We start from the raw sequence: 27900 nt of genomic DNA, 5'->3' as shown, positions 1-27900 counted from the left end.
TTTTTCTCTCTTCTTTTTATTTTTTATGGGGCAGAGATTTAGTGAGGGGGTAAGATTAATTACCACGAGATGGTTCATTCAGGGGAAGATTTATTTAGCGTTATTTGTCAAATTTCATATTTATAGCAGTTCGCCAAAGTTAAAGCATGCATTATGATTTTAACCAAAATACATGTATCCTTGAAAGCAAGTTGCATTGCTCTCATTCTCCGCTTTACCCAAGTTATTCCATCCTACATGTCTGCTACAATGATTCTTTCAAGGAGTCCCCATGGACGTTCAAGGCACATATATGAAGTACCCTCCATTGCCAATAATCACATATCTGCATGGATGCGATAATCAATTAGAGCAGACCAAACCATCACAAGAAAGAATGCCAAGAGGACCAATATATGATCTCCTAGCGAGACAACCCTGCAAGAATAATGTATCAATGGTGATGGCATTGCTATAAGCAACTTATACCAGAAAGTTCGGTTGGCAAAAGATACAAGGACTATTATTTCATATAAGATGACAACTCAAGAGAGCTATTAAAGCCAGATCTCTGAGACACAAAGCTCATAGGCAGAATATAAAAAATTCTGAGTGATCGAAAAAAGAGATGAAAAAACAAAGTGCTCTGCTTTTGCATTTCATATCTCATCTACAACCAGCTTTAATCAGAATAACAGGTTAAATAACTGTAGAATTGTACTTCCGCAATAAATTACATGGTCTACGACTTCAAGTCAAATATCTGGATAGATATACCAGTGTGGGTTGTCAGAAACAAAAGAAAATCTCTTAAATAAACATGGACATGTCAGAAACTTGGACTCATAGAAATACCAGATAGAAGCAGTGAAAGTTAACATAACTGTAGATTTAATTTGAGGCCCAACATAACTCTAGGAACATACCAAAACCATTAATGCTAACTGCAGAGCACAACTAGGTAACTTCTAGTCTACATGATGTAATCTATCACAAGCAATATAATCAAAGTTGAAACAAGAATGAAGAACAATAATGAAATACTTGCTAGAAAAAAAGAAAAGAAAAGAAATTGGCAATGCTATGGAAGAAAAATAAGCACGGATCCTTGAACTACTGCATTAGATTACATTTCATTACATCCAACCTAAGTTACAAAGAAATTGACAAGTGGTTGTTGGAAGAAGTAGTAGAGAAGAATGACACTAATTTTCTCTCTGAAACAATAAGCCTAAATCGGAAATATGACAATTCTCAACTATAGGTTCCTGGATATTCTAATAGATGTCAAAATGAGGAGATTTTAAAGTCAAATATGAACACTTCAAAATGTTGTAAGAAGGAGACTAAAAATTTTCTCAAGAGGTTTTGTACAATTCTGTAAACATACAGGGATCAACAATTTAATTTCCAACAATCCATTCGGAGTCCGCTCTAGAAGTCTACGGTCATGATTCAGCTCTGTATTCATGCATTTCCCATTTCCAAAAGTGATAGTCTCAGTAATATAACCCTCTCCTTCCACAATCACAGTCCCCCACCTAAAGGTCCCAGTCTAAATGACCCTCGAAGCCTGCAGTACAAAAACGCAACATCAAAGACCTCCAAAAACACGTGTCAAAAACCCAGATGAACAAGTTAGAAAACACAGAAAATCAGTGCACCTGGTGATGAACAGTTTTGGTAGAAGTGTTGTTCCAAGTCAAGCTAGTAACTTCTGGTCTCAAACCCGCAAGAGTTATGAGATTCTAGGTCTTGGCACGCTCACGGGTTGCCAGTAAACCCCAGGTGGCACACGAATCACAGTTCTGCACGTGTTGCGGAGTGGCACCGCATCTATTGCTTCCTCCCCCGTCATAAAGTCTGACAACCGTCTTCTGCTACCGTCAACGCCCTTGATTAATCCACCAAAATATGAAAATGACAATGGGATCGAATTTAAAAAATCATGGGATTTGTTTGTTTGCTTTACTGGGGTTTTTTTTTTTTTTTAGTATTGTTTGTTTGTTAACTATGGAATGTTCGTTGCTTTTGTCTTGTCTGTTTATACTTTAGACTAATTGTGATTATTATAAAACGTTAATGCTGTTTAATTGGAAGTAAATAGTGATTAAAATAGCTTAATAATTTATTAATTGCGTTCTCCCACAAACAAGAGTTAATTATAGCATCCACGGCCTTCCTCTCTGTCCTTCTAACATTTGAAAACGTGGTTAAAACTATATTTTAAAAAAAATAAATTTTTTATTTAAAATAATTTTTTATATATTTTTATATTATTTTAATATATTGATATAAAAATAATTAAAAAATATATTTTAATATATTTTAAAATAAAAAATATACTAAAAAATAACTATAATCCTTTTATTTATTTATTTATTTATTACTTTACTAGAATTCAATAGTTTTTAGAATTGAATCAACAAAAAAAATCCAACAAATTCATACGCAGTATTCTGTGAAGGAAAAAAATATCTTCTTTCAATGTGATTTACCATTTTATCTGTTTCTCAAAACAAATAAATCTGACAAAATAAATTGAAAAAACAACGAAAATGATGAAAAAAATAAGTTATAAATGGATTTAAAAACATAAAGATTAAATATATAGTTATTTTAAAAAAAGATAATGAGGATTAATTTGCCGAACTACAAAAAAGTAATAATTAATTAGTTAAACAAATGCACCTACGAGTTGTGTGCTAAAATTTTTGTTCTTCCGTGAAAGATGATCAGCTTGTGTGTTAATCGAGAATGTATGGTTGGGTGTCTTGTAATTGTTTTTAAAATATTTTTTATATTAATATATCAAAATAATTTAAAAATACTAAAAAAAATGAATTTAAAAAAATAAAATAAAAATTAAATTTCAAATTTTTTAAAATATTTTGAAAATATAAAAACAAACAGTTATTAAGCAGCTTCTTCTTCTCCATTGAGTGATCTTAAGGAGTCATTCTTCCCATCGGCCTAGTGTATTAAAAGAAATTTAATAAAAAATAAAATAAAATTATTGAGAGTTGGAAAGATAACAAAAGGAGCATGCCTTATAAACCACTAGGCCACTGTTTTCATATTTGTACTGGATTAGCCAGTTTGACTGGTAAATTAGTGAATTAAATCCTGGATTGATTTGGTTTAAGGGTCTCATAACCCGTTTCCAAACCCCCTCCCTCGTTTTCAAATATATTTTCAAAGAATACCTAAATTTCCAAAATAAAAAAAAAATATTTTCAATGTAATTCAGCTAATTTTCAGCCATTTTGCTTATCATTTTCGTGATAACAGTTTTTTAAAAGTTAAAAATTCAAAAAAAAAATCAAAGACAAGAGAAAAAAGGTTTAGTGAGATAAGGATATTATTAGGTAGGATAGAATATTCCTATAATAAAGAATAAAAAATAAAAATATTCCCAAATGAAGTAATATAAATAAAAGATACCTTTAGATAGATTAAAAAAAGGTCATAAAGAAACCTAGGAGGTAAAAAATTTAGAGAAAATATGTGCCAAAAAAAAGGGGATAAAAAATATCCTTCTTCAGCATCCAACCATAGCTCCAACAAAAAAAAAAAAAAAAAAAAAAAAAAAAAAAAAAACCCTAACCATCTTCAGCTAAAGCTCCAGCCACTCAAAACACCAGCTCCAATACTCCATTTTTAGTCAACATCACATCCAAAATCAACCCAAAAATAACCCAAATTCCAATCAAAAAACCAAATGGAAAATCATCCTGAACACAACGATGTTTTTCTCTCAAAGCTTAGCTTTCCTTTGCTGGAGCCACTATGATGGCATCCTGGTTTCCACCCATCACAACACCTTTTTCAGCCACCACCACACCGAGCAACCACCTTGTAGAATCAATTGAGAGTGAAGAGAGAAGAAGAAAACAGAGAAAGAAACAAAATAGACTAAAAATTTAGAGCTTCGATCTCCCACCACAAGTGGCGATGGGCGACATCATCGAAACCAAAAGAAGAAGAAGAAGAAGAGGCACATCCAGTGGACTAGTCCAAACGCCTCCATCCCTTACTGGCATGTGCAGCAATGCACCAACAACAAATACCTTTCAAACACATGCCACCACTGTCACTAGATGTTACATCAGCTTTCAAGCCACCTTAGTTGCTTTAAAATGTCGATTGCAAACCTTAATGCATTGATTTATCTATTATAAATGATTTGTGTTGTGCTTTCGATCATGTTGACTTATTTATGTTAAATAACATATGTTGCATTGATTTATTTGTGTTGAATGATTTAAGGTACATTATTGATCTTACATGGGATGTTTTTATTTTTTTTTATACACGGAAGTTTCAATTTTTATGTGAGGATTTTTTATATGTATGAGATCATTGATTTATGATTGGATGCGTAAATTATATGGGAGAATATGCTAGTTTTTTTGTGGAAAGGAATTTGTGCTTAAATAGTAATCATCAGCTAATCTTCATAATCAAATAAATAGTAGGATTATTTTCATATTAAAAAATGGGTCCTAAGACCTATTTTTTTACATTCCTTACAGTTCAGCACCTATTTAAAAATTCTAAAATGATGAAATCTCCTATTTTATGGATTAATATAGAAAGATTTTCAAGTCTAAAATTGATAAAATATCATATTTTAGGGATTAACATCATGATTCTATATTCAAAATCCTAAATTGATGAAATCTCCTACTTTTAAGGGTTAACGTAAATTTTTTTTTGTTAAAAAGTCAAAACTGATAAATTCTTCTAGTTTTGGGGATTAACGTCAAATTTCTCAATATGTTTTTGATGTCCTTTTAAAAAATATAATTCTAGAAAATGGTTTATTAATAGCTAGCATATATAGAATAAATTTATGAGAAAACACAAAGCAAATGTAACTTGTCATTTGAAAAGATACAATAAGAGTGACATCAATTCTCTCTTAGATAGAAGTAACACAATGCTTGAATCTCTGAGACCAATATCTATTTTAGAATTTTTATTTTTCTTTAATTACTATGTGATAACTCTATTAGGGATGATTGTTATACCCTCGCGAGAGCGCGACATTGCAACGAAATTTCTCAAACAAGTTAAGAGTTTTTATTTGCATAAGAAGTCATCACTTAGTATTATAGTTATCAGAAATCCTAATTGATCTTTAGAGATTCTAGGAAAGGGACTAGTTGTGTAAAAGAAAGATATTAGTACTCCTAATACATCTTACTTAAAGTAAGCAATATCATTTTTCTTTGTTTGTGATTACTATGATTTGATGGTATTTTTATTTCTATTAATGTATCTATGATGAACAAACTCTGATTTCTTAGGTCAAGAACTTGTTAGAAAGATATTTAGAGAAAATATGTATATTCATAACTTATACACGACAGATGAATTATAGCTAGAAATCCAAAGAGATTTAATGATTTTTATTCTCTTTCTTTTCTCTTTGGTATTTAGGATATTCATGACTCTTGTATTATAAGACATAAGTATCATTGAGACTTCTTTCAAGACAAACTTGTTGTTATTGGCAACTACATCATTTTAAATAATATTTCAGATAAAACCTATTGAGATTTGTATTTTTATATTAAAAGTGAATGAGTTGTAATACTCTCAATAATATTTTAGATATTAACCATTATACAAGTTTTTTTATCCTTATATTAAAAGTAAATAATAATAAATTATTATCTCTAATAATATTTTGGATATTAACCCTTTTATAGGTATTTTATCCTTATAGTAAAAGTAAATAATATATTTTCTTGTCAAAAATAAGTTTTTAATGTTATTGAAATGTAGGCCAAAATCCTTTAGAATTGCTATTATACTCGGATATCACGACAATCTTTAAAAAATATATTTAAAAAGTGTGAAAGAAACAAATATCTAACATCTTGTTCTTAAAGGAAAAATAAAAATCTAGTTTAAAGAGTCATCATCTAACATTATAGTCACTGGAAATCCTCAGTTGTCAACAAATATTCTATAATATAAGAAGATATTATCATCCCTTAAGTGTTATACATGAGATAAACTGTATTGTTGTTCTTGTCTTAAATTATTAAATGTTTATTTTTGTTCAGTTCTTATGGTTTTTTTATAATATTTCTAATTCTGATGTCAATGAATATTCATTTATAAATATTTTCAATTCTAGCATTAATAAATATTGTATAACTTAAAAGGTACAATATTCCTGATTCTTGTGTAATTAAATAAATCGGCAAAACGTAGATTAAAAAAAAAAAACTATTTTTTTATTTTTACAAGGAAAGGAAAAAAAATATGCATTGCGTACCATATTTATATTTTATAATAAAAATCCACAAATTAAATATACAACAAAGCCAACAAAACAACATAGAAAAAAAAAAGTATGAGAGATTCATAAACAAATCAAAGAAGACCCCCTGATATTTTTTGAACTTTTCTGCTATCTAAAAAGTAGTTGTTTGACAAAATAAAGAAGTCCAAAATAAAAAGGGTAAGACATAAAAACACACCCTCAGCTATTCTTTTTTTGTTTTTTATATGTTGGATTTAACTAGCTCAGCCAGTTCACTGCCTCAAGCCAGGTTGGCCAATGCTTGCAATGCGAGCGGGGAAAGAAGAGTGACTTAACTGCTTCAGACGCTGTTGGAGACGTAGCGGATGGCGATGGCGTGCTGGCTGGCCGATGCTACTTTTTTCCTCTGCTTCTGTTTTCTCTTTGGTTCTCTGGGTTCTGTCTCTCCCTCTTCCTCTCTGGCTCTCTCTGTCTTTCGTTCTTTTTTCTCTGTTCTTTCGTCTCTCCTCTGTCCTTTATTCTTTTTTGTGTTGCTATTCGGCTCGCCTTTTATAGGGATCATCCCTGGTTTTTTCCCTCGCCCACGTCTCTTTTTTGTGTTGGCTTTTCGCTGGGATTAGGAAACCAACAGTCCAAAGTCCTGCCATGTTTGGACTGTTGGTGATGGGTTTTGATCCGGACTCCAAGGGCTTGTCGTGGGTTGAGGGAGACAGGATTGACATGGGTTTTCTGGTAGATCATTCGGTCTACATTTCACCAGGGCAGCATTTCCACCTTTGTCTTTGCAGGTGGTTCTCCTCTGCTTCTGGAGGAAGAAGACGAGGAGACAGGAAATATAAAACGGCGTCATTTTGGACTGAGGGCTATTCTTCAATTTTCCCCTGAAGTATCAGCGCCTATTCCATTTCATCCCTGGAATTTAAATTCTTGCAATTTAGACCCGAATTGACCCTGAACTTTGATATTATTTTCAATTGAGCCCTTTATTTTATTAATTAAACTAATTCAAAGCTTAATTAAGTCTCCAAACTTATCAATTCCTCAATTAGGATCCTGATTTCATTAATTCCATCCTAATCGACCCTCAAAACTTCTTGTTTGTATTATCTTGATCCAAACTTCTGGTTTTTTAGATCATAAATAAATTTATTATAGTTTATAAGATATTTTAGGTCAAAAACAGGTTAAGAAACGAGTTTTTAGGCAAAAAAACCTTAAGCTCTAATTTTTTAGTTATTATTTAGATAAACAGGCAACATGTAATTTAGTTTTTTTAAAATAATATGATGAATGACATGTTATGTATCCAAATACAAAATAAAAATAAAGGTTTAATTGTACAAGCCCTAATGAAATAGGCCATGTGGGCTGGCCTGACTTTTCAGGGCTGGTAACGCATGGCCTTTAATTTTTTTTTTTTTTAATTAATAACTTTTATATTGTTTTTTCTCAAAATATGTTTTTTATATGTAGATTAATACTTCTTTTCTCTTTCATTTGTTTTAGAGAACTTCTTTTGAAAGACTGATATTTTTTTATGCATTTAAATTTTAAAGAGCTTTTCTTATTTATTTGCAATTTTTTTTCTTATCTTTTATATAGATGAAGTTTATATTTTAAAAATTATTTTTAAATAATATTTCTTATATGAGTCTTGAATATTGTTTTTTCTCTTTTATTTTTTTAATTAATTTAATATGTTTCTATTTCTATTATCATTTGATTGAATAAAAAAATTATTTTAGTAAATAAATTTATTAAATATAATTAAATAAATATCTCATATTGTTAGATTAAATATTTTTTTCTATATTATTCTTTTAAATTCTTTTTTAATTGATTTTTTATATATTAATTTTTTTATTTGTATGTAGATTAATACCCCTTCTTTCTTTCATTTTATCTAAAGAGCCTCTTCTAAATGACAAATATTTTTTTATTTAAATTTTAAAGTATTTTTTGATTTATCTATAATTTTTTTTTATCTTTTGTATAGATGAACTTTATTTTTTATAAAATAATATTTTTTCAGATAGTATTTTTAATATATGCAGCCTTAACTAATGTTTTTTTCCCTTTTATTTTATTGAATCAATTAAATTTGTGTATTTTTTTTAATTATTATTTGATTGAATAAAAAAATTATTCTAATAAACAAATTTAGCAAACACAACCAAGTAAATCTTATTTCTTGTGAGATTATTTTTTTTTCTAATTATTTCTTTAAATTAATGCTTTTTTATATTCTTGTTTCTTATTTTTTTTTTAAATTTAAATATAGATTAATACCCATTCTCTCTTTAATTTTGTTTAGAAAATCTCTTTTAAATGACAAATAATTTTTTTGTTGTGCATTTAAATCTTAAAGACTTTTCTTGATTAATTTATAGTTTTTTGTATCTTCTATGTAGATGAATTTTATTTTTAAAAATAAAAGAAATTTCTTTGGATAATTAGGTATAGAAATAAAATGCATGAATTTTTCATTATGCACGATCTTCCTATTCATTCTCTCTTATATTATTGTGGACGGACTGTGCAAAATTTTTTATTTTTTTAATTTGTTCCACAAACATTTTTTTCCAATAATTTATTTATAATAAAAAACCAATTGATTTTGATTTTTTATATAAGAAGTGATTGAAAGAAAAGGGACCTAAATAAAAAAGACGTCATATATGGATAGTGTGCCATAAGTCTCGAAAAAGATGCACTTTGGTTCTTAAATTTAAAAAATATCATAGATTATACAATTTTAGTACTTCAATATTTTTCAAATTAAATTTTGGTGTAAATTTTATTTTTTGTTATTTTTTAGCCATTGATTGAGAAAAAAGAGAGAAAAGTCATTGAATTGCAGCCATATAAAGAGAAATATATCATCGACACCGCTTTAGGCCATCAAAAGAGACAATATTTGGGTTAAATTATTCCTTTTATGACAAAAATTTTTATTATGTGTTTTTTTATCTTTAAAGTTCATGAAAAAAAAATATGAGTTTAAGTTGATTTTGATTTTTGAGATATTTTTTTTTTTTAGGTTATGAATATGTTTATGATTTTTAAGGTGTTTTAAGTAAAAAAGAAGATGAAAACAAATTTTTTGCATAAACATGTAAGCCTTTATTTTTTAGGTATCACAATGATTGAAATCTTGGTAAAATCAAACGACATGTCTTTTTTTTTTTTTTTCTTGTGTAGCATAAAAAATAAGGGTTCAGTCATGTAGACCCTAAGGAAATGGGTTGGGCTGGTTGGCTTAACTTGCTATGCCCAGCAACGCCAAATCATTTTTTATTTTTATTTTTTTAATGAATGTTTTTTTTTAAATTATTTATAATTAAATTAATATTTATTTTCTTTTTTATTTTGTTCAAAGAGTCTCTTTTAAATGATTTTTTTATTTTTTGATCATGTGTTTTATTTTTAAAGATATTTTTTAATTTATCTATAATTTTTTTATTATCTTTTGTATAAATGAACTATATTTTTTTAAAATAATTTATTTTGTGATAATATTTCTAATATATATAGCCTTACATAATATTTTTTTAATTTTATTTAATTAATTTAATATGTTTATATATTTTTATTATTGTTTGATTGAATAAAAAATATTGTAATAAACAAAACTTAACAACCATAACCGGATAATTATCTTTTTGTATGAGATTAAATATCTTGATTCATATATTTTTTAATTTTTAAAATTTTATTTTTAATTTTTTTAATAAAATTTTATTTAGTTAACACACACACACAAATTTTCCATCCAATGTTTTTGAATTACATTAGTTAATTTAAAAAATTTGGATATACAGTTTGTTTTTTATAAAAAATTAAAATATTTGAACGTCGGTAGCCTAGAACTAAGTAATTGTGGGCCCACACAACCCTCAAATACCACTTGGCAAGCATTCCCACTGTACCGACATCGTTTCGTGACTACATTAAAACAAATATCAACGATATTTTTCCACCCTCGTCTTTCTCACGTTCCCCGTTTCTCACTCTTTCAGACAACAGTCACAAAACCAGTGAAGAAAAAAAATGTCGTACTACTCGCGAGGAGAGGATGACCGAGTCGACGATTACGATGAGTACGATCCCACCCCATATGGTGGCGGTTACGACATTGCTTTAACTTATGGTCGGCCAATCCCACCGTCCGATGATACCTGCCATCCAATCAGCTCTTCCTCACCGTCCGACGAGATCGACTACGATCGTCCCAATTACTCCTCACATTCTGAGCCGTCTCCTTACGCTGATGAAGCTCTTGAAACAGAGTACAGCAGCTACTCCCGTCCCAAGCCTCGACCTGGATCCAGTTATGGTGGGCCTCAACCGGCTTATGGATTGCATCCCGGATCGGAGTATGGGTCTGCTGGGTATGAGAAGCCGGCTAATGAGGAGTATGGCTCTAGCTATGAGTCTGCTGGGTATGGCAAGCCTCATAGTGAGGAATATGGGTCTGGTGGCTATGAGAAACCTAGCGAGTATGGATCCGGGTATGGGAGGAGACCCGAGTACGAAGATGGATCTGGCTATGAGAAGCCGAGCAAGCATGGGTCTGATTATGGGCGTAAACAAGAATCGGATTACGGGTCTGGCTATGAGAGACCTCAGAGTCAGGAATATGGATCTGGGTATAGCAGGAGACCCGAATCTGAATATGGTTCTGGATATGAGAAGCCAAGTGAGTACAGTTCGGGCTATGGGAGGAATCCCGAATCTGAATACGGGTCTGGGTACGAGAAGTCCAGCGAACAAGAAGAGAGGACTGAGACGGGGTACGGATCCGGGCATGGGAGGAGGCCAGGGTCCGAATATGAAGAAGATGGGTCGGAGCACGTGTCTGGGTATGGCAGGAAGCAGAGTTACGAGGAAGAGGGAGAAGGGTATGGAGGAAGGAGCCAACATGAGAAGCCAAGTAGTGGAGATGATTCACCTAAGAGGGTTAGCTATGAAGGAGCCAACATGAGGAGGCCAGGGTCCGAATATGAAGAAGATGGGTCGGAGCACGTGTCTGGGTATGGCAGGAAGCAGAGTTACGAGGAAGAGGGAGAAGGGTATGGAGGAAGGAGCCAGCATGAGAAGCCAAGTAGTGGAGATGATTCACCTAAGAGGGTTGGCCATGGAGGAGATTATGAGAGGCCTTCTTATGGGAGTCGCCGCAGTGACGACGACGACGAGGATCGTAATAAGTATCGTGATGGTGATGAAGAGGGCTATGGACGCGGGAAATATGTAAGCTTTTTTCTCTCAAACTTGCGAACTGACTTACTTTTTATGCTGATCCAAATGATGCTTAAAATGCCTCATTTAGGACATGTTTCATGCATTTGCATTTTGAGAGTAGAGACATGATGCTTTCTGTGTCTGATGCAACCCACTTATAATTGCAAGATCACTTGGTATAGATTTGATTTGGTTCTGAAAAAAATTGCGAGAAAGAAATGAATAGGAAGACCAATGCACTTGATTTTTGTCCCATAGATAGGTATGCTTATTTCCTTAAGTAGGCATTTTTGCATTAGTTCATTGGATTATTTTTACTGAAATCATGGTAAAGATAAGAAGAAGATCGGCCATCAAATGGGGGGCCTGATGTGAAAAACACTTGATTACCAATTAAAGTAATATAAAAAATGGACGTGGTTTCTTGTGGACTATGGAATCCTATAGTTTCTTAGTTATTCGTCAGGAAAACGTAGGAGGTGCTTAGTAGTGTATGAACATCCTACAAATGCACCAAGGAGATTCTCTTCTGTTTTTGTTTGCTACAGCTGGACTAGATGTTCCAGTTATAAGTAGGTGCAGTAGAACTTTATTTTGTTTATAATTCATCTGAAAAATTAAGGAGGTGCTCGGTCATGGACATTCTCTGCCTCAATTGAGAAGATTTATGAACTATGGGTATTTTCCTTTTTATTTGTTTGTTTGTTACTGCTAAACTATACTTTCCAGAAATCTGTAGGTATGGTAGAAGTTTTCCAATTTTTGCTCCAATCATCTTTTTACCGAGCTCAAACTTCTCTGCTCAGTTCTATGGTGGATGAATATCTGTGGTCCAAGCACCTCTTTTCTGGCAATCCTATCTAAGCAGATAAAATTGAGAAATTATTGTCCTGTTAGGTTGTTACCCACTCGTCATATTTGTGTGTTTGTAATTCTCTGCGGATGAGAATATGTAAAGAATTTCAGCCGGATATTTAGTCATTTTAGAAACAAGTTAACATATTCTTTGTGTTTTCAATAGTATTATATCTCCAAAATCAATAGCTTCAAGGCTTAGACCTAGTTTGGAATTGATGATCCAGATTGGCGTAGCTGGAATTGCTAGAGAACATGTAGATGTTTACAGAATCACCTGTTTAAACAAGAAGCAGCAGCACTGAACATAGCCGTAACTTTGATAGCTGACATGATTACATAATTGTTTATTGCATTGATGATCTTGCTTTCAAGTTTCAGCAGCGAAATTACTATATGCTTGTCTTCATTGGGGGTCTTAGGGGAAATGAATAATAATAAAATTTCATTTCTAGCTTACCTTGAGAAAAATACACTACTTGAGTGCCCATCTCTCTGCAAAATACAGCTTCTATCAACAAAATCATGCATAGAAAATTACCATTCTTTTCTTGTGCTTGAAATCTGTCATTATCTAAATCATACGTGCAATTGGCAGGGAGATGACAATTCTGATGATGACGGGGAGAAGCATCACCGCCGCAAGAGCTATGATGATGAGTGATCAATGGACTGTAAAATGGGATTCATGGCACTATTAGCTGCTACTAAATAAAGGGGTGATACCATGTTTCCTTCCGAGGGCACTTTTGTTGAGTGTGCTTTGCAGATGCCACTCTGTATGTGTGCAATCTGTTTTACTTCTGAATAGAATCCCAAAACTTACGTGTTCGGTGTGTTCTTCACACTAGCTTATGATAACAAAAATTATGTGGTGTCATTTTAATCTTTCTCTATATTGTGCGCAAATATAACTGGAGAGGGTGAAACAGTTTAGTCCTTGAATTCACACTATTCTAGCGTTTGCTGGATCTTAACATAGCTGGTTGCTTGTCGGAGATATAATTTGTTAGAAAACCAGGCTATTTTGCTTTCTGGTTAGACATTACTTGTGCTTGGTGATCTGGAGAACGCCTGATTCATAAAAAGTTGAAATAGTAAATGGTTTACAAGATTACGGTTCAACTTGCAAATTTTTTGAGGTCTAAGCCTAGTTTCCAGTTAATTGATCTGCAAAAAAAATATCACTAGTACAAATCTGATTGATTTCAAGTCATGATGATCGGGTTGTATGGCTCGTAATAAGGGCAACCTTGTCACTTTAACCAATACATGTTTCTCATGAAATAATTACAAGAAACACTAAGTTCCAGGGAAAATATTGTTTTTCACGCCAGGTTTCACAATGGACTCCAGAGTAGTTGTCTTTTTTTTTTTTACTTCGATCATTCAAGGGTTTTTTCCAGCAGTTAAGCTTTCTTTATGGCCAAATAGCTTTGATTTGTTAAACAAGAGCAAAATTTAACAAAGAGAAAAATTATAAGGATCAAAATGCAAAAGATAGGGAAAGCAAATGGTCACTTCAAAGTTTACAAAATAAAAGTCCAATTTGGTCCTTATATTTTTCAATTTTTTTATTTGGTCTCTTTGATTTTTCAAATTTCAATTTTAGTTAAAAACATCCATTTTTATTTAAGAGATGAGAGAGAAAATTATTGGATTTTGGTAATAGAAAGTTCTAATTGACACTCATTTATGTTATAAAAAATTAATTTTGATATTAATGAGTTTTATTTGACAAATGGAGTTATTCTTTAACCTTTTCATTGCCAAAAATAATAGATTTAAGTTTAAGAATTTTTTTGATTGATTTTTATAGATCATTTTTTTAGTTATTTGAGGCAATATACAAATTTATTAAGATGTATAAGATATTTTGGTCAAAATGAGTTTAAAATTTACAATCTCTACCTTTTTCTAATTTGCAACAAAACATAATAATAATGAATTCACATGTAAATAGTTCAAATAATTTAATTATAAATAAATACTAAATTAAAGTACATCTGTAATTACTACTGAAATAGTGTTATAAGAATAATTAGTAGTATTGATGCCTTAATATCCTAATAATTCCTAACATGTATAAACAATTCACAACATATTTAAAAGAACATTTAATATAACATGATATATCCTAACAACTTCTAAGATATTAAAAAACTATTATACAGTAGATATTGTTATGCAACTACTCATATCAAGTTTAAAGTACATCAAATTTAAAGTTCATCATAGAGGTTCCAATGCTAAAATGATATCCTAGTTATTACAGATCATGATGTTTAATAACTAATTAAAAATTAGTAAAATTTCAAAAAAGCTTTTTTTTTTTTTCCTGATGGCCGGCTAATTGCTTTCTTCGTTGTTCTCCTTCTTTTCCTACTTGACATTTTTTATATGTATTCTTGTCTCCCTTTGTACTTTGAATCGGATTAGATTGGATTCTCTTAAAGGGATGAAGTCTCCTGTTCTTCCTTATTAGAAGAGCTTGAAATAGAGATTCCAGGTTTTTCCTTGGTTTTTACTTTATAATGTCCATTTGACAAGAACACTCATTAGCTATTTTTAGAAACAATGAATCAAAACAAATATGGGCTATAAATATAGTGCACATATGTGAAGACACTTTTTTTTTAATAAACTTTCAACAAAAATGACAAGTTAATCTTCAATTCCATTAAAAAATTTCAATTATTTTGATTAATTAGCTTGCTCCTAATATTCAACATGCATACTTAAAGGTTTCATCGTAAACTTCTTCATCTCATGATACTTCTAATGCTATATTCCTTTTAACTTTACCTTTTAATTTTTTTTTATGTTGTTTTTAAATTAATAACAATTTGACAAGATAATAAAAAAATAGTTTTACCATCATTAACTAAGGTAAATACCTTATTATTATACATACAATATAAACAAACTAATTTTTCATACATGCTTCAGCTTCAACTCGAAATTATCTTATATACAGGAAAATCATTTATAATTTATATAAAATTGTTTTTATTTAAAATTTTTATTTTTTTGAGACATTATATGTCAAAACCTTCACTAGCTATAATTGACTTAACTCATCAATCAATCGTTGAAGATAAATATATATATTCCTGTTTGAATTGTAAGAATTAGATATAACCATAAATAAAAATATGAATTCAGATTTCATGTAAATCCTTAAAAATAAATTATAATTTGTTAGAATGACCAACAAATAAAGTGCAATAAAAGAATTCAAATAGATTAAATTCATCTACACATAAGCTAAGATGTATGTTTTAGGATTCTATTAAAAACCAAGGATGCATAACATTAAACTACTTCAAAGTTTTATCATAGAAATGATATATCATGACTCCATCCACAAAGATGTCATGTCATAAACAAAGCAAAACAAAATAGTTATTAGAGCTCATGGATAATAGCTATCAATTTAGTTAGCTCATCGGAAAATCGTGTTGGTATTAATGTGCTGGGCAATAATTATAAAGGTAGTTTAATGTTTGTTGAGTTAGTTATCCTGTGATATGTATTGGAGTGCCAAGGGTTAGGCATGCATTGTGATGTTTTATCTAGTATATAAGCTACAGAGGGTGTTGAATCAAAAAGAGGAGAGACAGGTGTGCTGAAAAAACAATCACACATGAATGAGTGAAGTAGTGATTCCTTGGGAGCGTGTGTGTGATTTTTCTTCCTCCTAAAATTGCAGAACTGGTTTGCTACGATAAAGTGAGGCTTGTGAATATTTTTTTAGCTGTATTATTTAACCCAATTACAGCCTAACAAATCTATTAGGCATGGTAATTAATGAACCTGTAACTATTAACTCTTCTCTTCGTCAAGTACAGTTTAGTAGTCTAGAAAGTTCCTGTATTTCTTCATTGATTCAAGTAATCAAACACATTTTCTGCTTACAAATTCTGTTTGTGACAGACATCATGTGCAGCTGAGGTCTGAAGCAATCGCGAGGCAGAGAAAGGAGGAAGATCCGCTTCAACCAGCGAAGGACTTCTAGAACTCCAGTACTTCAGCTTTCTGAGACCTGAATTTCATTATTGTTTGCCTAAGGAAAAGAACCACACATCATTAAAATCACTCTCAACATGCAGAAAGATCACTATCTTACAACCCTACTCTCCTCCAATGAAGTTTTCTCCAGCACAAGACAGCATTAGACGCACAATGGGTAGAACAATACTCCTAGCATTTCACCTGAGGCTCTGGATTAATGGAGATGCGATGGTGGTGAAAAATGCAATGGCGGCAAGGGATATTGCAATTTTCTCCAGTACTTTGTATACTTGAGGAAACCTATTGCTAATTAACTGTGAAACAAGAAGAGAACAGAAGGTAAGTAGTATGGCTAAAGAAAGCAAGAAAAACGAAACAGGGACTTCGGAATGTTGAGGTTTGTCGTATTGGAGAGCTATTTGAATTGCTGCTTCGAAACAGAATGCCATGATTATGTTAGGCCATTCTAGAGTGAACTGTTTAACAACGATCATATTGGTTTGTTGTGGATTGATGGCAGGGGAAGGTGTCAGTTGTGGTGGAGGTGGTGATTGTATCTCTATTTCCATAGTGGAAAGAGGTTGAGAAGCCTGTGATTGTTCTGTTTGCAACAATATATCTGCGTTGATGGCTGTGAAATGTGAGGATTGTGTTTCTTGGTTTTGAGATAATTCTTGATTATAAATGGCACCAGAGGGTTGTGCCCGCGATTCTGTTAACTGGGATTCAAGGTTTATGGAAAGAGGAGGAGGTGGTGTATGTGATGGTTGCAGTGCTTGAAGTGGTGGTTGCATCATTTCTGAGCTATGTTATGAAACGCTGAGGTTGGTTTTCTGGGTTTTGAGATCTTTGGGTAATGGTAAGAGGGGCTTGTGGATATGGCCGCGTTCACTGTGCTTTCGACTGCAGATCGGAGGCAGGAGAACGAGGGTAGTAAGTGTCATACTCTGCCCCAGACCAGGATCGAGAAAGCTGTAACTGAAAGAAAAAATCGCTTGATGCTTTGAGTAATGTCCATGACCGTATGAATGAGCTGAGTTAAAGCTTGAAAGCAAATATATAGGGATATGGTTAAGTACCACAGTGTTCTGCCTAATTATTTTATTTTGTTTCTCATGTAAATATATAGTTGAGTTGAAGCTTGAAAGCTTTTATTTTGATGGGGCCATCAACGATTGTGGGAAGCTGCACCTGTTTAACAAAAGTTGGAAAATTGAGCTTTTCCTACGTGGAAGTAGTCGATTCTTTGACCAAGGCAGACATCCATTTTAAGTGAAAGATAATGTGGAAATATTGGAGCCTTCGACCAAGGCAAACAATCATTTTGAGTGAAAGATGTAAAGCACCGATAATTTTCACACTCCCCTAGCATCATCATGTATAAATTAATTATTATTACTATCATACAAATACTATAAAAATGGTATAATTGAATTTTTTTATAGTAAATCTGTAATTTTTTGGGCTTTATAAAAAATTCAATTTCTTGTATTTTTTTTCCTCTTTTTATACTTAACATATACACTTAGCTTATTTATACAAAACACAAGTTGAAATTGTAGTAGCATCGATGATACTACATAATTACATCAGAAGAAAATCGTATGGTGATATATTATTTACAGAATTTGATCATAATTTTAATTTTATTCCTGATGATATTTTATATGATGTTGTTGCACGTTCAAGAAATCATAGTATCTCGAGGCCTAGTATGATGAATTTTGTACGTGATGAAATTACATATATCTTCATGGAGTAATAAAAAATATTTTGTATCGAATATTGTTTATTTTCAAGATGCATAGTTGTTAAATCTATAATATTTTAATTAAAAACCATCAACAATAATATATATATTTTTTAGTTATTTTGTAATTTCAATTTGAAAAGTTTTTTAACCAAACACATTAAATTATTTTTTTCAATTTCAATTTCAACCATAGTTTTACTCAAATATATATTCTATCAAACTAATCTCAATTAAAAATATTTTTTATAAAATATTTTTTTTAAATTATAATAAAAACTATTACAGTACCCAAACACGTACGAAGTGGAGGAAATTGCTGCAGCACCGGGATTAACTTTACTAAGTTTTGAGCTGTGTGAAAGTTCGAATAAACAGAATGGAATCAATATTTTAAACGTAAATGGTCTTTACAATGGAAGAAAGAAACAAATGAAGAAGCAGATTTGCCTCAAGAGATGGAAAACTTCGCGCCTTCTTCATGATATCAATTGGATTCTACGTTCCATCAAAATAGATAGTTAGCTTGTATACGATGCCTGGTTGCTGAGTAATTGTGAGTATATTAATGTATTGCAAGCTATTTTTTAAAAGTGATTTTTAATTAAAAATTATTAAAATAACCTATAAATATAAATTTAAATTTTTTAGGCATAATTTCTTTTTAAAAAACACTTTGTAATCACAAAAACAAACATTTTAGTTTCAAAAAAAACATTGAAGTTGTGATTGAAAAAAAAAAGATAAAAAAGAATCATTTTTTATTTAAAAGCACAATATAACCACAATACACACACACTCCTTACTAGTATCAGAGCCTATTGAGATAAGGGTATGATTAATAACATAAAAAACAATTTTCTTAAAAAAAAATAGAGACCATTAGATAATAGGTGAATACAACTAAATAATATAAGTCTCGTTTGAGTTTTAGGGCAATAAATTTATATAACTTGCAGCCTGTTTCCTAGTTTATTTTTTTTTCATGGATTCTGTTTTTCATAGGACTACTTCTATTTCAGCTTCCTCTACCTCTGAATCTTCTGAAAGCAAAAAAAATTGTACAAAGTGAAGAAATAACCATTGAAGATTTTACAAAAAACATTGATGATTGGAAAATCTCAAAAATTTCTCAAACTTAGATTTACCAAAAATCTAAATATGATATTTTTAAAACTGAGGAACGAGATATTCAACTTACAAAACTTTTTGAAACTATACAACTCCTCTCTCAAAAGTCCTTACAAAAACATCTAGCCAAAAACTATAAATATATTCATGTTGGTCTTGTCCAAGTCGGGATAAAACCCCTTACAAAAAAAGATCTAAACACCTCCATTCTCGCTGTCTTCCGAGATGCTAGATTTCAAAACTTCTAAGATTCTCTCCTTAGTTCTATTAAGTCTAGCCTTTGCAATAACCCGATATCTTTTGACTGTCAGATTGTCAAATTTGATAGGTGTCCTATCGTTTTATTTTTGTTACAAATTTGAACTACATTCTTTTTATTGTTATTTGTTTTGTTTTGAATCCTTTTTTACTTGATTTTTTTTAATTTCATCCCAATGTGTTTGATTTCATTTATTTTTTATATCAAATTTAATCATTATTTTTTTATTGCTATTTATTTTGTTTTGAATCCTTTTCATAATTGATTTTTTTTAATTTTTTCCTTCAATATTGGATTAGTTAGAGATTGAGTTTCATGATTTTTTTTTACTTTTATTTTTATAAGGATATCTCGATCTCATATTTCAAGTCACGGGTTTGACAGATTAACTTGAGTTGACACATTTTTTTTTTAAATCTCACTTCAACATTGGATTGTTTTAAGAATTGAGATTTGAATGTTAATATATTTTTTTATATGGATTTATCTTGGTCTCATGATAAGTTATAGATATGGCAAATTGATTAGGGTGGACTTTGAATGGTTTTTTTTTGTCCCTTTTTTTAAGAATTTTTTTAATTTTTTTTTCTTCAACATTTGATTTGATAGGAGTTGAGTTTGGAGGGGTTTGTTTACATTTTTTATTCTTATTTAATTTTCATTTGTTATCAAATAAGATTATTGTGTTCATGGATATAATGGGTCAAATTTTAATCTATAATTATATTCAACTTAAATTCTGATATTTTATAAAATATAAATCCAACCCATTGATTTTTTTTAATCTAAGCGAGTTGGATATATCGAACTGGACTAAAATTTTATTGATATTACAGATATCTACGAGTTAGGCATATTAATTCTTTTATTATTCAACAATCCTAAAACAATATTAAGTTGCAATCGTTAGAACTAGATAAGATCTTTCAAATGTATATATTAGAGACAACATAAAAACTATTATAATTTTCATATAAGAACAAAATAAAACAAAAAATATTAAAATAATCAAGAATTTTATGGCTTGTAATTTGACTAAAAAATATAAGTTCAATTTGGATTCTTCAAATTTTTATTTGTTTACTCGTGGTCTTTATATTACCAAATCATCTTTATGTTATCAAATAGAAAATATTGACACTGTAATACACCATATCATTTTATCAAATCAAACTTTAAAAGAAACTTGAAGTTCATTACTTGCGAAGAACATTAGTTATATGGATAAAAGATAAAAAATAATTGATAAATAATTAAGTATATAATGTTTGAAGGACACAATTAAAAGGACAAAGATTAAAAGAATAAGAGATGACTATGAGTGTAAAGGCGAGGAAAAAATACTAAAAAAGAGATTAAAAAAATATTATTTATACTAAGAACTCGGTTACTTTAAATGGACTGAATTCAAAAATCCTTACCCACATTCGACACATGATATCTATTTATTAGGTGTTTTGACCTATTATCATCTATAATATTTATATTATCTGATTTTGATAAGTTGTGTCAAGTTAGATGATACAAATATTGCATATGATGTAATTTTTTTTTTAATTTTATTTTAAACAACCTTAAATAAGATGATCAAGACCTTTTAAGAAAATTGGCCACATATTTTTTCATTGTATTGGTAAGCATTCATTTTATGCAATTAATCATTATTAATTTTTTAGTTTAGTTTGGCTTATTTATTGTTGTTGTTTTTTCTAGTAATATTATTAAATAAATGAAGTTTATTGAATTCAATTGCCTCAATGATTTAACTCTTGAGTTTTTTTTTTTTTAAATATTAGCGTCACATGATATTCTTTTTTTTCTTCTTCTACCTTTTTTTTTTATATTAAATTTTTTTTGGCTCAGCCTATTGGCGACCAATCCAATACCAAACTACACTAGATTACGTAATATGATGGATTAGATGATAGATGAATGTCTAGATTACGTGTGATTGGTTTTGTTAAAGGATTAAGTAAAATTGTGAAAGCATAACATCATTACAGAGCTATATAACTATGTTGAATACTTTATTTTTTTAATTAATATAAATATTTGGAATAATTTATATATACTTTGAGCATGTGTGCTATGGCGCAAAATATTTTTGATACAAGAATATTGAGCATATGTGATGTAATTGAAAAGGTACAAGTAAGATGACTGGTGGTGCAAAATGAAGCAATTTATTACTTTATTTAATATAATTGAATATTTTTTTTTAAATTACATTCCAAACATGTTTAAATTTTTTATTTAAAATTATTTTTTATTTTTTTAAATAATTTTAATATGTTAATATGAAAAACAATTATTTATAAAATAATGATAAAATATTATTTTAATGTATTTTTAAATAAGTTTTTTAAAAAAACAACCATTATTAGATCTCTAAATACTTTCTTAAAACCAGACAACTTAAAAAGAAAGGCAAAGGTAAGGAAAGGAGGGAAATAAAGAAACAATTATATATTTTTTTAGATAATTGTTTTACCAAATATTGATGTACAATCATTCTGATAATAAATAAAATATACAAAAGAGATTTTAATTAAATAATTAAGAGATACACATAATTTTGGACTTCAAAAATTACAGATCGAAACTCTCATCTACCAAATTAGACCACGCTACTTGTTACATTAGCCATATTTTTTCAGACTTTGTAATTGATCTACTTTCTTCGTAGCAAGAGATCTCAAAACAATACAAGCAGAAGCACTTCTACTTCAAATTACTTCTAACTTAATTTTACTAGCTGCTTGTTTTAATTGTTAAATGCTTTTGTTCTTAATTGAGTGGCTGGAAGTTACCAGGCGACATACTTCTCTTAATTAGAAATTAGAATGGATGGATTACAATTAAGATAATTAAATATTATGAAACATTTGAAGTTCTGAACTCTCCTCTGAAGAGTCTGTCAAAAGAACACACAAGTGTTCCCAATGCAAATACTGGACACGTCAGTTGTAGACTCATGTCGTGTTTGCTTGTGACCTTTGAGCGGCTAGCTGGGAAAGGCAAAAGGAAATTGGCATGGCCTTGCATCCGATGAGACCGCGGATGTAGAACCTATGGTGAGGAGGCTTCCATGTACATTCCTTTTTATGGGACCCATGAGTTTGGAGAGGGCACGAAAAGAAGGTAACCGAACCCGATCGATGATCGGCAATGAGGAGGAATCAATGGTTCTCTTTCTTTTCAAGACAAGGGATCTCCCGAACAAATCAAAATTTCTGCTCTTTGTTTGAAAAATCACCCTTCTTTGTCGGTCCCACCACACTAATGAATTTATAATTTCTATTGAAAAATATATTATTTTAGAATAGTATAAACTATATTATGTTGATGACAGGAAAGTTTTGTTTTGGGTTGGGGGGTGTTTAATTCATTTTATATTAAATAAATCTTAAAATTTAATTAAGACTAAAATTTAGAATTTCTGTATGAACTTAGGTCAAGATCTGTAATCCTTTAAAATCTCCTTTGATCATGTTTAAAGGGTGGGAGATGGGAGGGCATATAAGGGTTTAAGTGTTAACCAAAATAAGGGTAGAGTAACAAAAATGTCAAGAAAGGAAAATTTACTTGTGCTTTTTATTTTTTGTCCAAACTATGCATTTTTTAATACAAATAACCAATGGGTCTGGGAAATATATATTATATGAGTCTCAGAAATATTTTTTTTTTAATACAAATAATCAATGAGTTCTACCATAATTTGTTTTTTGCGAAACTTGAAGGAAATTTTGTGACCGCAAGGTTTTTACCCTAAAAATCTCATCATTGTTCCATTTTGTATAAATAAAATTATTTTATTATTGTTATTACAAAATTGTGACCTAATTTTTAGATTGAAATTTGAATTTTTGATTGGGATTTATGATCAAATTTTGATATATTTTTCATGAATCAGAAAGTGCAAACAAGTGCATGCATACGATACTTCACAATTCACTCAAATACCTGGCACAACAGTATACACATATGATCCCATGTTTCCTAGTAGAGAATTAATCAATAAAAAATAATTATATAAAAATCTAAAAACACTTAGTATTTCACTGTTCATAAAGATATAGATTATTGTGGATTACATATATCGAAGTGGGCTAAAATTTTTAAAGATAGTATAAATATTTGCAAGTTGGCATATTAATTCTCTTATTCTTCAATAATTCTTGAAAAATATTGGGTTGCAACTGTTGAAACTAGATAAAATCTCTAAAATACATATATTAGATACAACAAAAGTTATCATAATTTTCACATAAAAATAAAATAAAACAAAAATCATTGTCGAGTATTTTATCAAACAGTTAGAGTGCAATATGATATGAAAATAAATGAATAGAAAGAGACTATAAAGTGATTTTGAATTTGTGATTTGACTAAAAAAATATAAATTTAAATTGGATTCTTGAAATTTTCATTTCTTTTCTCATGATCTCTTTATTACCAAATAAAAAATATTAAAATTATAAAACGCACTATCGTTTCATTAAATCAAACTTAAAAAGAAACTTTTAAGTTAATTACTTGTCAAGAGCATCAGTTATATGGGTAAAAGATAAAAAATTAAATATATGAAGTTTGAAGGATATAATTGAAGGGAAAGAAATTATAAGAATGAGAGACGACTATGAATGTGAAGGCGATAAAAGAAAAAAATAAAGAGAATAAAAAAAATAATTATTCTAATGATTAGGTTGCTTAGATTGGGTTAAATGAGATGAGTTTAAGAATTTTAACCCACATCCGACTTGTGATGTCCATTTATTAGGTGTTTTGATCTATTATCATTCGTAATATCTGTATTATCCAATTTTAGCTGGTTGTGTCAGGTTAGATAATGCATATACTATTTTTTTTTTGTAAACACTTCTAACTAGGAACATGAAGATCTTTTTAGAATATTGATAGGATAATTTTTCATTGTGTTGGTAAGCATTCATTTTTTGCAATTAATCATTGTTAATTTTTTTATTTAGTTTGGTTTATTTAATTTCATTGTATTTTTTTAATAATATTATTAAATTAATTGAATTTATTAAATTTAACCAACCCAATAACTCGAGTCTTAATTTTTTTTTTAAAACAATATTAGCGTGAGCTTTATTTCATGTTAAGAAAATTTTTGCCCAGCCTATAGGCTACCAAACAAGTACCAAAATACAATAGATTAAGTAATATGATGCATTGGATCATAGATGAATGTCAAGATTGCGTGTAATTGGTTTTGCTATATGACTGTATTTAGGTTAACATAACCTATTGTTCTGAAATAGCTTCTATAAAGGAAGAGATATAATTGTGCTTAATTCACTTCCTATAATTTTTTTTCTATGTTTTTATTTATAAATTTCTTGTTAATTGACAAAAAAAATTATAATTACAAATAAAACTAAAAGTTATCAGTGTTTTCTTATGAATTGCACACAATGCAATCCACAATAAAATGACTAATAAGCCATTCAATAAAACACACACATTGGGGGGTAGAATTATATTTTTATATATTTATTACACAAGTAATTACTCCAATGCCCTTGAAAAAGAAACAACACAGCTAATGTCTGAGCGACGTTTTCAAATTTTCATATTTTTTATATAATATAATTACTACATAACCCTTGGGGTCAATTTTTTATTGCTTATGGTTAAGAGGTATTTTAAGTTTTTTAACCTCGATTTTCTTGGAATTGTTCTGTGAAATTAAGGATGTTTTGATCTTTTTATAATTTTAAGAAAATAAAGTGGGAGGTGCTTGTGCCTTTAGGTAGCATATGCGATGCTTCCTAGTGGACATTGGTAATCTTCTACGGTGGCATCCAAAGCATCACGCTACCCTTTACATACTATGTCAGCACGTGGTGACCTCTATGGCACGAAGGAGCTCTAGTAATAATTTCCCCTTCTTTTCTCTCTCCTCAACATCAAAAGGTGTGTTTGCCTTGCAAAGTGGTTCTTATTCATTTAATTATATCAAATTTAATTTATTTGTTTTTTAATTTTATTCCTTAATATTTTATTTTTTTATGTTTTTTTATCAAATTTGATCCTTATTTTTTAATTCATATTTATTTTGCTTTAATCCTTTTTTTTATTAGATTTTATTTTTCAATTTAAAATCAAATATTTTTCAATTTAATCTCTAATCATTTGATTTTAATTCATTTTTTTTGTTAAATTTGGTCCTTATTCTTCTCATCCTTTATTTTTTAATTTCATTGAATTTTCATATCATATTTGGTGTTTTTTTTTTGTTACCATACTTTAAAAATTCAATCTGGGAGTCGGCCCTTATCGTGTTCTGAAACACGAGTTGAGTCGAATAACCGTGGTTAATTGGATTTTGTATTATGTAGGAAGTAAAAATGATAATATTTTGATAAATAAAAATAATGGTAAAAAATCAACTGATGTTGACTTGATTTTTTTTCTAGCTAATAACTTGATTTTTTGTTAAGCTAAAAAGCAAATATGGTATTATTTTGATAAAAAAAATAATGGTGAAAAAAATTCAATCATGATCATTTTTTTTATTGGTTTTTCTTTGTTTTGGATTCATTTTAAGATTTTTTTTTCTAGTTTCATCCATTTCCATTTGATTTTTTTATATTAAATTTGGTACTCATTCTCTTGATTGTTGTTTTTTATCCTTTTCTTTGTTTTTTTTCTTTCAATTTTGCCCCTTAATATTTTATTTTATTTTTTCCCCAAATTTAGTTTCATTTTTTTAGTTGCTCTTTTTTTATCCTTTTATTAATTTGTTTAATTTTTCAATTTTGTCCCTCATTATTTTATTTCATTTGTTTTTTTATCCAATTTTGGTTCTTTCTTTTAATTGTTTTTTTATCATTTTTTATTTTATTTTTCAATTAAACCCCTCATTGTTTTGTTTCATTAGTTTTTATACCATATTTGATTCTTATTTTTTTATTACTATTTGTTTTCCTTTTAGTTTTTTAATGGTTAAGAATTTTGTTAAAGATATGTTTTTGATCTTCTGTATTGTCATTATGGTCTCATGTTCAAAGTTGTTAGTTTCGAAGATTAACCAAATTTAATTTAGTTTTTTTTTTTTAATCTTATTCTTTGACTTTAGGTTTTGGGCCTTGAGCTTTCTATTTTTCTTTCTTTTTCCTTTCTTTGGTGTTATCTTGGATATCGAGTTAGTTAAGTTAATTTGAGTTCATTTAGGTGGCCACTATTTGAGTATCTTTTTTATGTTAGACAAAAATTGATGTGCCCTACAGCATAGCGCAGACAAAAAAATCTAGCAAAAAACTAAGAGTGCTCATTCTTTCACACTAGAATGGTTTCTATTTTTGGTTCCTAGGATTTTTTACTTTGATCCTTTAATTTCTTTTTATTCTTATTTGGTTTTTTAACATTGTCTTGATTTGTGAGTAGTCTTGGTGATTTATTTCTCTTGCCTCGATATAAGGATTTCAAGGTTTTAAGGAAATATTTTATTGTTTGGTTAATGCTTAGTTTGACAAAACAAGATTTAATTTTATTGATTTAAAATAATTAGAGTTTCAAAGAGTAAATTTGAAGCTTAAAGAAATGTTCAATCCCTTTTTTTCGACATTAAGGATTGATTTGGATGGTTAGAGAATAAGCTCATGTGTTTTTTATTTATTTAAATCCCTCAACTTTTTTTTCTTTCAATTTGATCCCTTCTCATTAGCTTTATTTGAGTTTAACTTAGTAGTTTGTTTTGGTTCCCTTGACATAGGAATCTTGCAATATTGAAAGAAATTAATAGTGTTCACTTGATGCTCAGTTTTACAAAATAAAACAAAAATTTGCTAATTTAGAATAATTCAGTATTAAAGGATCAAAATTGAAGCTTAAACAAATATATGGACTGGTAAATGGGTATGGAAAAATAATTGGCACGTGCAACACACATGCTAGCTTTTAGGGGAAGCCCACTGCGTTCTAATGACACATGTGGCTTCCTCTAGTTTCCAAACCCTAGCTTCCGCGATGGCGTTGAAAGTTGCATGTCTAGCTATTCCTGTTGACATTTGACACGTGTGAGTGAATGAGCGATAATGAGCCTTTGTTTTCTCTTTCCTTTCGAAGTATTCATGTTAACTTGTCAAAATTGAGAGGTGTCCTATCGTTTTAATTTTGAATTAAATTTGGATCTTATTTTTTTATTGTTATTTATTTTGTTTTGAATTTTTTTCCTTGATTTTTTTTAAAATTTCATCCCATGTCTTTGATTTCATTTATTTTTTATATCGAATTTGATCATTATTTTTTTATTATTATTTGTTTTGTTTTGGATCATTTTCATGATTGATTTTTTTTCAATTTTTTCCTTCAGCATTGAATTAGTTAGGGATTGAGCTTCATAATTTTTCTTACTTTTCTTTT

General features: G+C 29.5%; 1 protein-coding gene and 1 long non-coding RNA gene across 4 annotated transcripts; one reads left to right on the top strand and one right to left on the bottom strand.

Moving 5' to 3' along the window:
- Positions 1-50: 50 nt before the first annotated feature.
- Positions 51-1963, bottom strand: LOC105133476 (uncharacterized). Its single transcript, XR_843810.1, has 2 exons — positions 1644-1963; positions 51-1552 (listed from the first exon to the last, which is right to left on the bottom strand). It is a non-coding gene; the product is annotated as an uncharacterized LOC105133476 (long non-coding RNA).
- Positions 1964-10223: 8260 nt separating this feature from the next.
- Positions 10224-13291, top strand: LOC105133475 (glycine-rich protein). 3 transcript variants are annotated; one of them, XM_011037498.1, is made up of 3 exons: positions 10224-11076; positions 11248-11509; positions 12954-13291. In XM_011037498.1, exons 1-3 carry the CDS (start codon positions 10310-10312, stop codon positions 13017-13019), a joined length of 1095 nt encoding a protein of 364 aa, XP_011035800.1. In that variant the 5' UTR covers positions 10224-10309; the 3' UTR covers positions 13020-13291. The 3 variants fall into 3 exon arrangements, with proteins under 3 accessions (XP_011035800.1, XP_011035799.1, XP_011035798.1); XM_011037497.1 differs by having other exon boundaries at positions 10230-11512; positions 12972-13291; XM_011037496.1 differs by having other exon boundaries at positions 10231-11509.
- The last annotated feature ends 14609 nt before the right edge of the window (positions 13292-27900 follow it).

The sequence above is a fragment of the Populus euphratica genome, unplaced genomic scaffold, assembly GCF_000495115.2.
Source record: "Populus euphratica unplaced genomic scaffold, PopEup_1.0 scaffold129.1, whole genome shotgun sequence".
NCBI lineage: Eukaryota > Viridiplantae > Streptophyta > Magnoliopsida > Malpighiales > Salicaceae > Populus > Populus euphratica.
This window is presented reverse-complemented; position numbering and strand designations above follow the sequence as displayed.